At 39.4% G+C, this 15,696-nt stretch overlaps 1 protein-coding gene across 5 annotated transcripts; it reads left to right on the top strand.

Moving 5' to 3' along the window:
• Positions 1-85: 85 nt before the first annotated feature.
• sec24c (SEC24 homolog C, COPII coat complex component) lies at positions 86-15,058 on the top strand. Of its 5 annotated transcripts, XM_043253281.1 has the most exons (26): positions 86-243; positions 3,402-3,592; positions 3,812-3,898; positions 4,415-4,532; positions 4,741-4,910; positions 4,995-5,554; positions 5,597-5,831; positions 6,002-6,144; positions 6,699-6,767; positions 8,002-8,113; positions 8,237-8,364; positions 8,474-8,612; positions 8,693-8,808; positions 8,899-9,023; positions 9,156-9,347; positions 9,669-9,762; positions 9,997-10,113; positions 10,326-10,496; positions 10,586-10,682; positions 10,970-11,115; positions 11,240-11,378; positions 12,024-12,142; positions 12,254-12,433; positions 12,513-12,704; positions 12,915-13,004; positions 13,423-15,058. In XM_043253281.1, the coding sequence occupies exons 2-26, from the start codon at positions 3,421-3,423 to the stop codon at positions 13,561-13,563; spliced, it is 3,852 nt and encodes a 1,283-aa protein (XP_043109216.1). In that variant the 5' UTR covers positions 86-243; positions 3,402-3,420; the 3' UTR covers positions 13,564-15,058. The 5 variants fall into 5 exon arrangements, with proteins under 5 accessions (XP_043109216.1, XP_043109215.1, XP_043109218.1 ...); XM_043253280.1 differs by having other exon boundaries at positions 4,995-5,831; XM_043253283.1 differs by lacking the exon at positions 3,812-3,898 and having other exon boundaries at positions 4,995-5,831.
• Positions 15,059-15,696: the final 638 nt, after the last annotated feature.

Below are 15,696 nucleotides of genomic sequence, written 5' to 3'. Positions count from 1 at the left end.
CGCCACCGTTTTTTATATTTCCAAAAAGTGAAAGTCTTCCAACGTCAACTACTACTTCATCATGACCGGATGTGGACGTGGCATACGTTCTCAGTTCTTCCGGTGCGCGTGAGGAAGGGATTAAACGTCCGTCTCGCTGCTCTCTTTCCGTGAAAGAACGGCAGCCTTATAGCGTTTACCGGCGTTTAGAACCGGAACGGCGTCTTGACGACTCGTTCGTTAACTCATCGAGCTGTTTAAGAGGTGAGCTGTCAATTGGCGCCGGATATTTGTTTTTTATTTGGTTATTTATTTTCCTGTCACTGTTAGCTTAGCTTTAGCATATTCTGCGCGAGCCGCCAGCGTCGAGTCATTTAGGACTATTAATTCAAATTGAATACATTAAAGTGACACATTCTGCTGTAATTCAAACGATACAAGAGATGGTTAAGGTTATATGCGTGTTGACAGACCCAATGGGTCATTTCCTGATTCTGTTTTGCTAGTCAGCAACGATAAACATCCAAAATTAGCTTAGCAAGAGGTGAGAGAGTGAGTGGATTTAATGTCCTCATACGGCACTCAGTGATCTTAAACGTGAAGTTAGTTATTAAAGCCTAATATGTGTTGTAATTTAATAACTCCGCAGTATATTATTTGGTTTTAATAACACATGCGTCGTTGCTGCAATGCATCTGCTTGGCTGTGTTATGATTTTGTTTTTCAACTTTTTGATTGACATTTTAACTTCGAGTGTTTTGATGTCAGCATCAAACAAATAATCTCTCTCAATTTCTGTCAATTAATTCTGTTTTCCAAATTTGTGTGTATGAAAGTGAAAGCATTACTCCGGGTGGTGTAAAATACTTAGCTTTTTTTCAAGTTTTTCAAGCAAAAAAGGATGTTGACCTAATAATTAACACACTAAGAAACTTTAATGCAAGTTTCTTTGAATACCCATTAAGACAAGTTCTTGCAAATTTCTAATGGGTTGCTATGGTAACTGCCATGTTTTCTTTGTAAACCACGCCCCCTGTATATGTCTGCTTCTCAAATGTATGTCTAACTTAATTTAAAAAAAAAAATAAGGATGCTGTTTTTTCTAATGCTTTGTGGTAAAAATCCACAGATTAACAAGATCAGTTGATTTGGTGGCAAATGCTTGTTTGGTCATTGCTGTCTTTTAAACTTTAGGACAGGACCAGTTGCTTGGTCAGGAGACTTGTGAGTCCAGTTTGAGTCTCGGACCTGAGTTTCCCTTTATGCATTGTTGTCACACGTGTTGGACTCGTTTGTGTTGCTCTGTGTATATTCGGGTCACCCGGCAGGCTTGTCATTTCATTTCAGACAGATAGATGGAAAATGAGCATGTTTATCTCTTGAAGTCCTCGCACATGTGATGCTGTATACTATTACGGTATCCATTGCCTTGAATTATTCAACATGATTCAAGGCTGCGTTGTGCTAATGCTGCTTTGCTATGCTACCTGCTAGAAATGAGGAGCAGTAGTTTTAAAGCTGATTTATTGTAATATACACACATCTGGATATTTTATAATTGCTGTTAAAACTACCTTTCTATCTGCGTTGTTTGGGTTTTCTTAACCTCTTTTAAGAAAGCAAATGTGCTGGCAGCAATTGTGTCATTTGAGTCTTCTCCAGTCAGCTTCTGTTTCATTGATGTTTGTGAAATTGATATGTGGGAGACACTATTAAACCCCATTATATAAGTTGTTTCAGGAGTTACTCTAGTAAACTGTTGAACTAGTGAGTCTCAGATGTTTGGGCTGGGTGTGGAACACTAAATACGACAGATGTCTATTATGTGCTGTGAATGTTATTCGGGTGTGCTTGCTTTGAATGTAGGCTATGTTTTCGAGTGTCGTCATAATTTACTTTAAATAGCATTAAGCCTATACAGACCTAAAAATGTTGGGTTATGTACATATGTATCTTTCTACTTCCTCAATGAATCTTTCTGGACTCCAATAATTGATTCTGAAGAATCACCACCATGTAATAAACTCATCTTTAGGTAATCATACTTAATAGGCCGTGCAGGCTGTGGGTTAATAGTAACAAATAACCTAATAATAGCGTTTTTTTTTTTTTTTAGTCTTGTAGGTGATAATTTCTAAATTTAGTTAATTTAGCAGTTTAATGCACTGTAAAAAAAAAAATATATATATATATATATATATATATATATATATATATATATATATATATATATATATATATATATGTGTAGCTGTAAATATTTTTTTTTTTGCAAGAAAATACTATTTTAGTTTTTTACTTCAAAATCCATGTTTTATTCAGTGTATTAATTGCTGTTTCTAAATTAACATGGCGAGATGATGTTTAGGTTGAACCTGACCTCCTCTTAGATGTTCATGATCGACCGCAAACCCTATTTACTTCTAATTCTATTCTGGCCTATTTTAAATGGTAAAATAAATTTATTGTGGATAAATCAAATCCCAGAAGTTTTTTTTTCCTCCAAATACTTTTTCAGTGAAAAATGTCACATTGTGCAAGTTTAATTTAAGGGGCTTTATTTATGATTTGGTGTGTAAATGTACATTTACCACATGACCTAATACTATTTCTGGAGTACTAAAAGAATCACTCCTCACTTTATACCAGGGTGAGGTCTGTGCTAAACATGATTCTGGCCTGGATTACAAAACCCATCATAAGTAGTACTGGTGTTTAATAGCCAAGAATATGGGTCAAAGTTATCGATTTTATGACGAAAATCATTAGGATGTCAAGTAAAGATCATGTTCCATGCAGATATTATGTAAACCTCCCTTTGTAAATATATATCAAAACTTACTTTTTATATCATAATATTCATTGGACAATTTTGAAGTCAAATATTTTAATATTTGCATTTTTTTGCACCCTTAGACTCCAGATTTTCCAGTAGTTGTATCTCAACTAAATATTGTCCTATCCTAACAAACCATACATCAATGGATAACGTATTTAGCCCCTTTGACTGGTTTTGTGGTACAGGGTCACAAATATGTTTTGCCATAATAATGCATGAATATTTTGGAATCTGATTTCTAAAAGTTTCTAAGAGTTTCTCCTGTTATTTGTTTACTCATCAACTTCTGTATGTTGTTTGCTTTTAAAAACCCCAACGTTTTTCCTGTTTGAAGGGTGAAACGGCTTTTCTAGCAAATTTTCCTTTTATGTCAACATTTGCTGCACTGGCCTGAGCTTAAATGATTAGTCGGGAGTTTTGCAGTGCCAGCAGTCCAGCGGCACATGTCTTTAGACCCCTGAATGCATCAGAAAGACTAACAAGACCTCTTAAGCTCTTCTCACAGCAGTACCTCATAAATATAGATTTACTCCCTCACTTTCTCTTTATCCTTTTTTCCCCTCTGTTTCTGCCCTGTCTTCAGAGTTAGGGATGAACTGAGAATGAATGTCAACCAGCAACCTCACATGGCCTCTCCTTATGGGCAGCCTCAGCCTGGATATCAGGGCTACCCCCAGCCAGGATATGGGGGTGGCCACGTGCCATCGGGATATCCGGCTCAGTATGCACCTTATAACGGGCCGGGCTCTGCCTACCAACAAGGTCCACCGCAAGGTAAGGGGGGTGAAAGTACAAAATGCTGTGACTGGTTAAGGAAATGTGTATATGACAGGTTATTATCATTTAATATGGGCTTAAGTTCAGTCTGTAAGATCTTTTTTCGGAGTGCAAGCGACGTCAGATTTCTCCCTCCCAGCCTCCCCTTTTTACCTCTCATCTCCTTTTTCACATTTCATTCCCATTTTTCACTGCTCTCTCTTTCTTGTATTGCAGGATATTCTCCTTATGCAAGCTTTCCCTCTAAGACTCTCGCAACAAACTTAGTCTCTGACCTGTCCTCCTCCTCTCCTCTTGACCTAGGTAACTGGTTTAATTCTGCTTAGCAGCCTGTCCTCTTCCGTATTCCCTGTGATTCATTATTGACTGCAGTGTGCGGGATGGCTGGGCACTGTTGCACATGTAGCAGTCCAAACCACAGGATACAATCAAAACTCAGCTGTGGAAATTAAGGGTGTTGTTTGACTACTTTTGTGTATTTTTAATACTTGTACAAAGGGTCCAAATTTGACACTCGCTTATAGCCAAACGTAAATAAAAGTGGCTTTGAGTCGATACAGAGTTGGCTAGTGACATAAGCAACTGCAACGTTATAATTGGGTTATCTTGATTTATAAGAGTCTGTACAAAGCATTCACTATTGAATATTACCAACATTTATCTGTAATTCTCCCTAAACCCTTTTTTTCTAACATATTCTCCATATTCTAGGCTGCATCATTTGCTTAAATAGTTGCTCAAAGTTAATCATACAAGTTCTAGATTAAATGTGTGTTATTGTGATATTAAGCTAATTATTTATTGCTGGTCCTGCTAAAGGTATGAGAGGACCTCCTGCCTCAGGGGCACCACCTGTTTCAGGTGCCCAGAACTATTCTCAGTTTGGGCAAGGAGAGACTCAGAATGGACCACCACCAATGGGTGCTCCATCACAGAGGTCAGTGACCCATCCTATTAGCACATAACCATGTCCGTAGTTCATTAGTAATTTAGCTTATGTGTTGCCTTTTAAATGTTGTGGCTGTTATTACGTAAATGGTTATAAATAATTTTCATTTAATGATGGCAAATGAAGTCTTATGTTTATGGTTTTGCAGCATTGTCATGTTTCTTACATTTTAATCTTATTGTAATTGCTTTTTTAGGCCTCCAGTGTCTCAACCTTACACTCCAGGTGCAGTAAATCTGCCTGGCCCTCAGCCCCCATACGGCCAGCAGTTTGGAGCTCCACCGGTCAGCATGCAGCAGATGACCAATCAAATGGCCAGCATGCAGGTTGGCTCCACTGCACCCTCTCCTGCAGGCCCAGGCTATGGTAAATAACTCTTTGAAAATTTGAACATCATAAAAATATCTACAACATTGTGACAATTTGTTCTTTTTTTCTTTTTTTTTCTAGCCCCTCCCTCTGTGTCTCAGGCTGCTATGTCTGTTCCCTACACACCTGCATCTCCTCCTACTTTCCCACCCACTTCCACTGCTCCCTCACAGCCTCCACCTACTGAAGCTGTTGCTCAGGCTCCTCCTCAGTCATACTACGGAGGTCCGCAACCTCCCCAGCAGCCTTTCCCAAATGCTGTTCCACCTTTCTCCTCTACTGGCCCCACGCAGCCCCAAGTTCCACAACCGGTTTCTCCACAATCCTTTCCTCAAGCTCCGCCTGTTTCTCAGCCTCCTTTTTCCACTGCCCAGGTACCTCCAGGTCCCACCCAGTCATACGGAGGCCCACTTCCTTCAACACAGCCCTCTTTCCCAAGACCACCGCTTCCCACCTCCCAGCCCTCCACGTTCCCTGCAGGTCCACCGCCCACCTCAACTCCATCTCAGCTTCAAGGGGTCATGCAGCCCCAACCGCCAGTTTCCCAACCCTCACTTTACCACTCAGGTCCCCCTCCAACCTCCACTGGGTTTCCACCACAAGTTGGTGCTCCACAAAGGCCTCCCCTTGCTGGAATGCAGGGCCCTCCTATGGCATCACAGGGCCCTCCTATGGCATCACAGGGCCCTCCTATGGCATCACAGGGCCCTCCTATGGCATCACAGGGCCCTCCTATGGCATCACAGGGCCCTCCTATGGCTTCACATGGCCCTCCTGTGGCTTCACAGGGGCCTCCTATGGCACAGGTTAATCATGTACCCCCTACACAACCTGGCATGCCACCTGGTCCTATCAACGCTTCTCTGTCAGGGCCACCCCCACAGCCAGGAATGCAGGGATATCCTCCTCAGCAAAATGGCGAGCATCACCATGTTGTTATTGTTAATTATAGCTAATAGTATTAAAATAGTTTCCAGTTACTTCACAGCAAGTACAAGTTTATTTTTAGGTTAACCGTTAAACAGGGCTAATTCATTAAAGGCTTAGTCTTTATATATTAATTTGCTTATATATTATTTCCCTACCAGGTGCTTTTGGGCAGGTCAGAGGTCCTCAGCCTGGTTACACAGGACCATATCCTGGGCAGCCAAACTATGGAGCGCCACCTGCTGCACCAGCTCCAGCGCCAGCTGCCCCAAAAAGGCTTGATCCTGATTCTATCCCAAGCCCGGTATGACCACTCCATATTTGACATGCACATGTACACAAGATCACTATTCACCAAACCTTCTCCCACACATCTATTGTGTTGATTTTTTTAAGTGTGTCTGTTTTAAATATTTATGTCATTTTCAGCACTAATGCACTTGCATACACACTCACACACAGACGTACACGATCAGTTTGTAAAATAAATATCTATGTAAGTAGGTGTGTGATGTGCTTGTGTTAAGCAAGGCTTCGCTCTGGAGTCTCCTGTGTCTGATGTGCATGCATTATGGCGGCTATTAGTAACAATAAAATTCAGATTCATAGATTATTCAAGGCTTGGAAACTCTGCACGTGCCGCCTCGCAATAACTGCACACACGTCTCTTACACTGTCTGTTAAACAGTGTGATTAATCATCAATAATTCTAGGCTTGGAAAAAAAACAGAGGAACTGTAACTGTGGTTACACTTCTGTTTATCTTCTCTGCTCTTTCTCTCTTTTTTTCTTTTGTTTGGCTTCTTACTATCCCTCTCCTCTCTTATAATTTGCTGGCTAAATTGTTAAAATGTAAAGCAAGCCTCTGACATGCCGCCTGTGCAGAAAACAAGACATAGAATAGACCCAGACGCAATCCCAAGTCCAGTAAGTGCCTCGTGTCTCTCTGCCGTTCTGTGTTGGTGTACTGTATCCCAATTTCTTTTTTTTTCTTTTTTTTTTCTCTCTCTCTTTTTTTTTTTTTTTTTACTCATGGGAATGCCAATGACACTAGATGAACAATATTGTAATCATTCTTCATAATAGCATACATAATAGCATTTGTGTAGCAGACAGCTATGTATAAAATGAAATATGCCCACCCAAAAATTTAAATTATATCGTCTTTTTTTAATATATTGTTTCAAAATTATGACTTTCTATCTTCTGTGAAACATAAAATGTATTTTTGTCTATTGGGAAAAAGTTAGTGGTTTGCTTTCCAACTTCCTTCAAAATATATTTTTTCACATTCATAACAAGATGAGGGGAGTCAGTGATGACAGAATTTAGATTTTTGGGTGGACTGTCTCTTTAATCATTTCTTTGACTCGACTATTTTTAAGACTGGTCATTGGTGCACAGCAAAACTGTTCATATCTACACTCCTGCATGCAATATAGTAACAGTGTGTGCATGACTGGTGTGTTCATATCTCTAATATAAGCATTGAGACCCATCATTTAAAGGTATATTCTGGGTTAGATGCTACTCAAGCTCTATCAGTGGCATTTTTGGGATGAGAAGGCAGCAGTAATTCAGCTGCAAAGTTGATTGCTAACCTGGATGTTAGCATTACCATGGTCTTCCCTTGATAAAAAATCCAATAGTGTTTTTCTGTTGGCTTTTGGGTTATAGCTGAAGTTAAGCTATATGAACAACAAATCTTTGTAATCATTTCTATTTGGGGTATCACTTATATATGGCATAGAATAAAATGTGAAAATGCATTAAGCTAAGACCAAAAATCCATTTAAAAAAACAGTGATTGTGTATTTAAGATGTTTAAATACACATTTCCTGGGTTTACCTGAAGCACTTTGTTCTTGTTGTCAAAGTCTGTGTGACCATTCAGTAAGAAAGTGTTTGGTATCAGAGCTACTCTAATGGGGACTGCATATATCGGGTGTTGTCAATTAATTTTCATTTATTCAACCCTGAATATTCCTTTAATCTGGTTTATATTATGAAATGATGTGCTAAACTTACAAAATGTACTGATCCTGTTTGGATTAGTTCTATACGAGCATAAAGAGGTTTATTGGGTGAAAGGTGAGGGTGTGTTGTTTGTTCATGAATAAAGGTGTGTCACACTTTCATAGGCTGGTGTTTGTTGTCTCAGATTCAGGTTATCGAGGATGACAAAACAAACAAGGGAAATGAACCTTTCACTACAGGGGTCAGAGGTCAAGCCCCACCTCTTGTCACCACCAAATTTCAAGTTAAAGATCAAGGTAAGAATAGAGATGAGATACTTTTAGACATTGTTTTTAATGGAAAATTGCCTATGCTATTTGGCTTTATTCCATGATGTTACTAGTCTTAATAAAATATGCATTATATTAATCTCTCCAAAGGGAATGCGAGTCCACGTTACATCCGTTGTACAGCCTACAACATGCCCTGCAATTCTGACATGGCCAAACAGTCCCAGGTTCCCCTGGCTGCTGTCATTAAACCCCTGGCCCCACTTCCTCCAGATGAGGTAAAAGGCCACATTCTATGAGTGTGTACTACTGCATGTTGTTATTTTCCTTTAAAATGAATACAAAAGTGTATGTGGGTAATTGCATGTCATTCCTTTTTACTGGCAGATACCGCCATATCTCGTGGATCACGGAGAAAGTGGTCCCATCCGCTGTAATCGCTGTAAGGCCTACATGTGCCCATACATGCAGTTTATTGAAGGTGGCCGTCGTTTCCAGTGTGGCTTCTGCAGCTGTGTCACCGAGGGTCAGTAAAGCTCCAATAACACACTTATGTTGAGTTCATTCTAATCAACATCTAATGTTTCGTGTGGTTTTTTTTTCTAGTGCCTCCCCATTACTTCCAGCATCTGGATCACACAGGGAAGAGGGTGGACTGCTATGACCGACCAGAGCTCTCGATGGGCAGTTACGAGTTTACGGCTACTGTGGACTACTGTAAGGTACAGTATATATCCCCATCATGCCACTACAATCTTAAGAGAGCTTTGTGCTAATATGTGTAGGATTGCTAATATTTAATTTATTGACAGAACAACAAGTTTCCTCAGCCGCCAGCCTTTATCTTCCTAATTGATGTATCCTACAATGCTGTGAAGAATGGCATGGTGGGAATTGTATGTCAGGAGCTAAAGACACTGTTGGATTACTTGCCAAGGTGAGTTTAAACAAGAAGCAGCATAATCAGAATAACAAAAAACATTAATTCATATCTTTCGGAGAGATTTGTCCATTTTCTTATGTACAATAAATCATTGCATGTGTAATTGTCTATTTACTGTTTCTGCAGAGAGAACCCTGATGTGGAATCAAACATTCGAGTTGGCTTCATCACCTACAACAAAGTGCTTCATTTCTATAATGTGAAGGCCTCCCTTGCTCAGCCACAGATGATGGTAGTGTCAGATGTGGCTGACATGTTTGTGCCCCTACTGGATGGATTTCTTGTGAATGTCTCAGAGTCCAGAGTAGTTATTGAAAGGTAGGTTTCGGTTTTTGTACACTACTGATAGAAAGTTTAGGGTTGCTACAATATTTTTGTTTGAAAATATTTCTGCTTTCCAGGACTGCATTTATTAAATCAAAAAAGTAAAAACAGTAATATAGTGAAATTAAATTGCAATCTAAAATAATTTTTTTGTGCCACTATAATGCATCCTTTCAGAATAAAAATATTAATAATGAGAGCACTGTAACATCCACAACTTAGTGTTATTTTTCCATGTAAGCTAGAGTGAAAGCTAGGATACCTGAGTTTTTGAGCATCAAAGAATATTGATTATGAAAATGCATGTGCCATCAGTTTGTTGGATCAGATCCCTGAGATGTTTGCAGACACGCGGGAAACCGAAACTGTGTTTGGGCCTGTCGTTCAGGCTGGGCTGGAAGCGCTCAAGGTATTTGATCTTATTGCAGCAGTACAAATTTCACAGTGAGTATACATAATATGAATGTTAATGACTCCTGCAATGCATTGTGATTGAAAAAGATGACAGCTATATGACCTTGTGGTAATTAAATAGAGTGGTTCTGTATACAGTATTAATCAAAGAAACTTGGGATTTACATTTTATTTTTGTGTGAGTGTGGTAACATTTGGTAACAAATGACATTTCTTCTTTTTCATCTAGGCAGCAGACTGTGCCGGAAAGCTCTTTGTTTTTCACTCATCTCTTCCCATCGCTGAGGCTCCAGGCAAACTGAAGAACAGGGAGGATAAGAAGCTAGTGGGCACCGATAAAGAAAAGGTACAAAGACAGAGTACTTCCTCTCAAATCTGTACTGCTCATTAAAGTGTTTGTGCGTCTGTAAAACACAATGTTAAAACCATAGTGGCAGCTTAAAATGTTTTGTCATCATTGAGACATTGGGAGCTATAGTAGAATTGTTACAGGGGGCTTTTGTAATAGTACCCTCTCCGTATGGCACATTGTGATGTTCACATCTCTTTCTTTTGCAGTCATTATTCCAGCCACAAGTTAGTTTTTACAACACTCTAGCCAAGGATTGTGTTGCGCAGGGTTGCTGTGTCGACCTCTTCCTCTTTCCCAACCAGTATGTCGATGTAGCAACGTTAGGGGTGGTCCCCACTTCAACGGGCGGCTCCATTTACAAATACACCTATTTCCAGGTAGGAGAGACGTACATCACCTTTTACCAGATCAAAGGAATCTTAACCAAAAACACACACGTAATTATAGACACTATGGTGTGTTTCAGGCTCCATCTGACCAGGAACGTTTCCTTAATGACCTGAGGAGAGACGTGCAGAAGCAGGTGGGCTTTGATGCCGTGATGAGGGTCCGCACCAGCACAGGTGAATACACTGCTTTCTACATGTCATTTACCTACCACATATATTTTTCAATCCACAGCAGTTCAACACAAATTTCAAAATGCATTTTATTACTCATCTGAAAAAAAGCTAATAATTGGATAGGCATGAATCGAACTTTTTTGATTCATATTGGAATAAGATGAGGGATTTAATTTTACTGTATTACAAGGTCTAGATTAATTTCTGATTAACCGTTTTATCACTGGTTTTTAATGTGTTAATGTACATATGTAAAAGAGATTAATTTGTGTGAGGTACTGTGGCAGGTATCCGTGCGACCGACTTCTTTGGTTCCTTCTACATGAGCAACACCACCGATGTTGAGCTGGCAGGACTAGACTGTGACAAGACTGTTACTGTGGAGTTCAGACACGATGACAAGCTCAGCGAGGAGACTGGAGCTCTAATGCAGGTGCGTGCGTGTCTAGTTTTTACACACGCGTGTAAAGCATCAGCTACACCGTGTTCAGTCATGTAATGACTTCAGCTGTGCTGACCTTTTTGCCTGTACTCTTGTTCTCTCAATCTTCTTTCAGTGTGCGGTTCTGTACACCAGCTGCAGCGGTCAGCGACGACTTCGGATCCATAACATGGCAGTGAACTGCTGCTCTCAGCTGGCAGACCTGTACAGGAACTGTGAGACTGACACCATCATCAACTTCTTCGCCAAATATGGTGAGCGAAACCACATGCATTCTCTCACACTTGTCTGATAAACACCACCTCACTGCTTCCTGCATTAGCACATTAGGTGTTGACCACCTCTGTTATACCAATGTAAAATTAATGGTATTTATTTAGTATATTTGTTTTATTTTGGTATTTACCTGTTTTGGTTTAGTTTTTGTTTCATTTTTAAAAGCTACAGCTCCATCCCAGTCTATGTACTGCATTCATTATTATTGCTTTGGCTTTTTTTTGTTTTTCTTTTTTTAAACGGCTTTTGGTTTTGTTTTGTTTTGTGGCATTTTCACAACCTTACAGCTCCCTTCCTCTCTCTCTTCCGCTCTGCATCTTTTTAACATGCATTGCTGTTTTGTTTTGCTTTTGGTTTTATTCAGTTTTGATTTTGTTTTCTTGTTGTCTTTCTACAAAATGGAAAAAAAACCCTGCAAAGAAAAGGCAGTAATAAATTGTCATACCCATAAATGAAATGATTGACATGTACATCAGCACCTGCCTATTCAGCATTTTAGTGGAGCCTCATAATATAGGCTGTTTTCAGCAAAACTTTGAAGTTTGAGTTAACTTTTTAATTATGTGTTCTGGAACCTGATTTGAGTTCAAGAATGATTTTGTTGTTGTTGTATGTGCTTACAGCATATCGTAGTGTACTCAGCAGTCCCACCAAGAATGTCCGTGATAGTCTGGTGAATCAATGTGCACAGATCTTAGCCTGTTACCGCAAAAACTGTGCCAGTCCATCTTCAGCAGGGCAGGTAAAAATAGAATATCTGAGTGTCATAACACAAATCATATTTATTACTGATTGAATACCTTCAGTTATTTTCATATACTACATTGTGCTGATATTTTCTTTTTGTGTACAGTTGATTTTACCAGAATGTATGAAGCTGCTGCCCGTGTATCTGAACTGCGTGTTAAAGAGTGACGTTCTGCAGCCCGGGGCAGATGTCTCTCTGGATGACCGTGCCTACCTGAGACAGCTGGTCAGCACTATGGATGTGGCCGAGAGCCATGTGTTCTTCTACCCTCGCCTGCTTCCGCTGGTGAGAGACGATCACGGTAATATCAGCCCGTTTGATTTTGAGCTGTGATGGTTATGGTACTTTTTCTGTTTCTCTACAGCAAAAGCTGGATGTTGAGAGCATGGCTCTGCCTGTGGCTGTGAGAGACTCTGAGGAGAGGCTGTCAAGGGGAGGAGTCTACCTGTTAGAGAATGGACTGAACATTTTCCTTTGGGTCGGGGTCAATGCCCAGCAGGAGCTGCTTCAGAACATCTTTGGCACACCGGCCTTCAGCCAGATAGACCCCAACGCGGTACGGTGTTACTGCTTATGAACATGCACATCAAACTATTTATTTACATTATATTTTTCTCATACAGAAACAATTATGGAGATTGAATATTACTTATTAGCACATATGAAACTTGAATCGTATACCTTGGATGTTTCTGCATGTTGTATTTTGTATTTAGAGCTATCATGTGAACATTTGCAATTTTTATTGTGTGTTTTGCTGATTTAGACCTCTCTGCCGGCTTTGGATAATCCTTTTTCAAAGAGACTAAGGGAGATTATCGAGTCCGTCAGGGCCCAGCGCTCACGATATATGAAGGTAAATACGTCACAGAGCTTGATATTATGCTTTTGCAGATATTTGTGATTTAGGGACTGAAAAGATTGTTTACTATTTTAAGAGTTTAGGTCACTTGCGTTGAACTTTTTTAAAAATCTCAATACAATGCAATTACTAGCAAATGAAACGAGCATCAGGAAGTCAAGATAATCCAGGAATTATGCATGACCTTGACTGAGGGGGGGAAAGGGAGTAGTTTTCCATCTAGATTAATGTTGGTCTGTAATTATTCGTCACTTGTGATTTATAGGGTGATACTTGGGTTCTCATTTAAAATAAAAATGTTTTCATGTATTTTTTGTAATTTATTCATTTGTAATGTCTGTAATTACAAATTTGTTTATAATGTCACTACTTTTCAAATGTAATCTACTTGTAAATAATTGTTATCTTTCAGCTCATGGTGGTGAAACAGGAAGACAAGCTAGAGCTGATCTTCAAGCACTTCCTGGCGGAGGATAAGAGCAACAATGGTGGGGCCTCTTACGTGGACTTCCTGTGTCACATGCACAAGGAGATTCGTCAGCTCCTGAGCTAGGAGCATCAGGTCCCCGTCACCCTCCCCTCCTTCTCCTCCCTTGGCTCTGTGCTCAGAAGCGCTTTAACTTTTTATTTAACATAATAAACAAAATCCCTTTGCCCATCATCTTCTCTCCCTCAAGTATAATCTCATCCACGTGACTCTTGAGGAAGAAGCCACCTTGTAAAGGAAATGTTGCTCCGTCAGCTTACGGTGTTCTTTTGGTTTTAGTGGGAGTTTTGACCCGAATTTCTCCTCTTTCAATGACAGGCTCGTGAGACTTTGTGTGTGTGTGTGCGCGCGTGTGTGTGTGTGTGTGTGTGTGTGTGTGTGTGTGTGTGTGTGTGTGTGTGATAGAGAAGGAGATATGCCGTTGTTATTGCTCTACAGCTGATCTGGGATCAGGTTGTGACGCCACAAACAGAGCTTAAACCGCTTTTTCAGAACAAAACATCTACCGGGTTTTAGAGTGTGTTTGACTGTGAACGTCGATGTTGATTGTACTGGGTGTTCTGTGAGAAACACTAGCACTGATTAATGGTCTCTAGGTACCGAAGGACAGAAAAATAACTGCATTACAAATTAATCTAGACCTTTTCGGAATACAGTGAAATAAAATCCCTCATCTTATTCCAGTATGAATCAAAAGATGTTTTAGAACAAGTTAGATTCATGTTTATCCAATTATTTGTATTTTTTTCTGCTTGCGTTCTGTTTCCCTTTGATTATCTCTCTCAGCCTTGGCCTTACTGATCCCGTCTCTCCTTTTTCATTCATTATTCTGTTTATATTGTCTAATTTTTTGTCATTTTCACCTTTTTAAAGTGTGCAAAAAAACCTAATAGACTCAATGGAGAGTTTGAAGTGTGCTGTTAATCATTCAAAATGTCTTTTATTCTAAGAAAACATTCGAAATAAAAGTCTATGCATCAACTTATCTATAAAAGAAAGAGGGAAAGCTGTTCAAGAGCCTGAGCTGAATGTTGCGCTTCTTTGTTTCTATGCTACCACCCTCTATAAGAAGCAGATATGTCTAAAACTGATAGAATATGGATCCGTATGGATGCCTGGACAGGGAGTTGAATTTCAGATGAGCCTCTCGGGAGGATGGCAAAACCCTATAGATGGTTCAGTAATTGGGAAGCTTTCTGGCATTCATTCAGTTCCCTATTAAATTCTCTCTCTTTTTTTTTTTCTTTACTGTATGGTCTGTTAGAAACCCGTATACTACATGTGCTTGTTCATGTATCGGCTATGATTTAATATTATGTTCTAAATCTGTTTAAGGAGCAGGTGGTGTCTCTCTGCTCTAGGGTATTAATCTTTGTGCAATGGAAGCCTGTGCTGAGAGCGGAGTGTGGGACTCATTTAGAAACTGACCATTTCTAACCGGTTTTCCAAGCGAGCGAAGTCAAGCACATGCGGAATTGTGACCTTAAAAGCAATCAACACTGAATACTTTGTCATCACATTTATTACATGTACAGAATTAAAAATCACATTTTAAAAATGATGTCAAGTTAGTGTGCTTTGTTGAATCTGCATATGGTGTTTGGGTGAGTTAAAGAACGGTTTGTTTTTTTTCTGTTTTTTTTTTTCAAGCTCATCTTAGTCCTTTCATTCTGAAAATATATCTCTAATATTACAGAGCTCTTTTATATAGAAGGGTGAGCTGGTGTGTTTATATGAGGTGTATCCTAGTGAGGTTCTCTATAGAACGGAGGGATCAGCCTTGGTTTACTTTTTTTCACTTTTTTTTTTTGGTGGTTCATTTGTGTTTGTCTCTAACCAATGTTTTTTTTTTTTTTTTTTTGTTGGTCGTAGACTCCTCAGTGTTTTTCAGAGTTGTCGTCTTGTTTCATCTATGCCTCCTGACTGCAAATAAATACCTATATCAATTGATGATTGACTCCTGCGCTCTTACGAATCCATCTATACAAAGTGATAAAAGTATCATTTATATACAAATGTATATATGTGCTGCGACAAGTCTTTCTAACGCAGTACATGTAGAAAGCTTTTTTTTATTATTATTATTAAGTAAAACGTAGATAGAAAAAGATGGATTTAAGTTTTTGGAAATAGAGTGTGTTCGTAATAGAGATTCAGTATTAAGACGAGGTGACCGAATGCTGCAGAACTGTGAAGTGA

Source organism: Puntigrus tetrazona, chromosome 12 (assembly GCF_018831695.1).
Source record: "Puntigrus tetrazona isolate hp1 chromosome 12, ASM1883169v1, whole genome shotgun sequence".
Lineage (NCBI taxonomy): Eukaryota > Metazoa > Chordata > Actinopteri > Cypriniformes > Cyprinidae > Puntigrus > Puntigrus tetrazona.
This window is presented reverse-complemented; position numbering and strand designations above follow the sequence as displayed.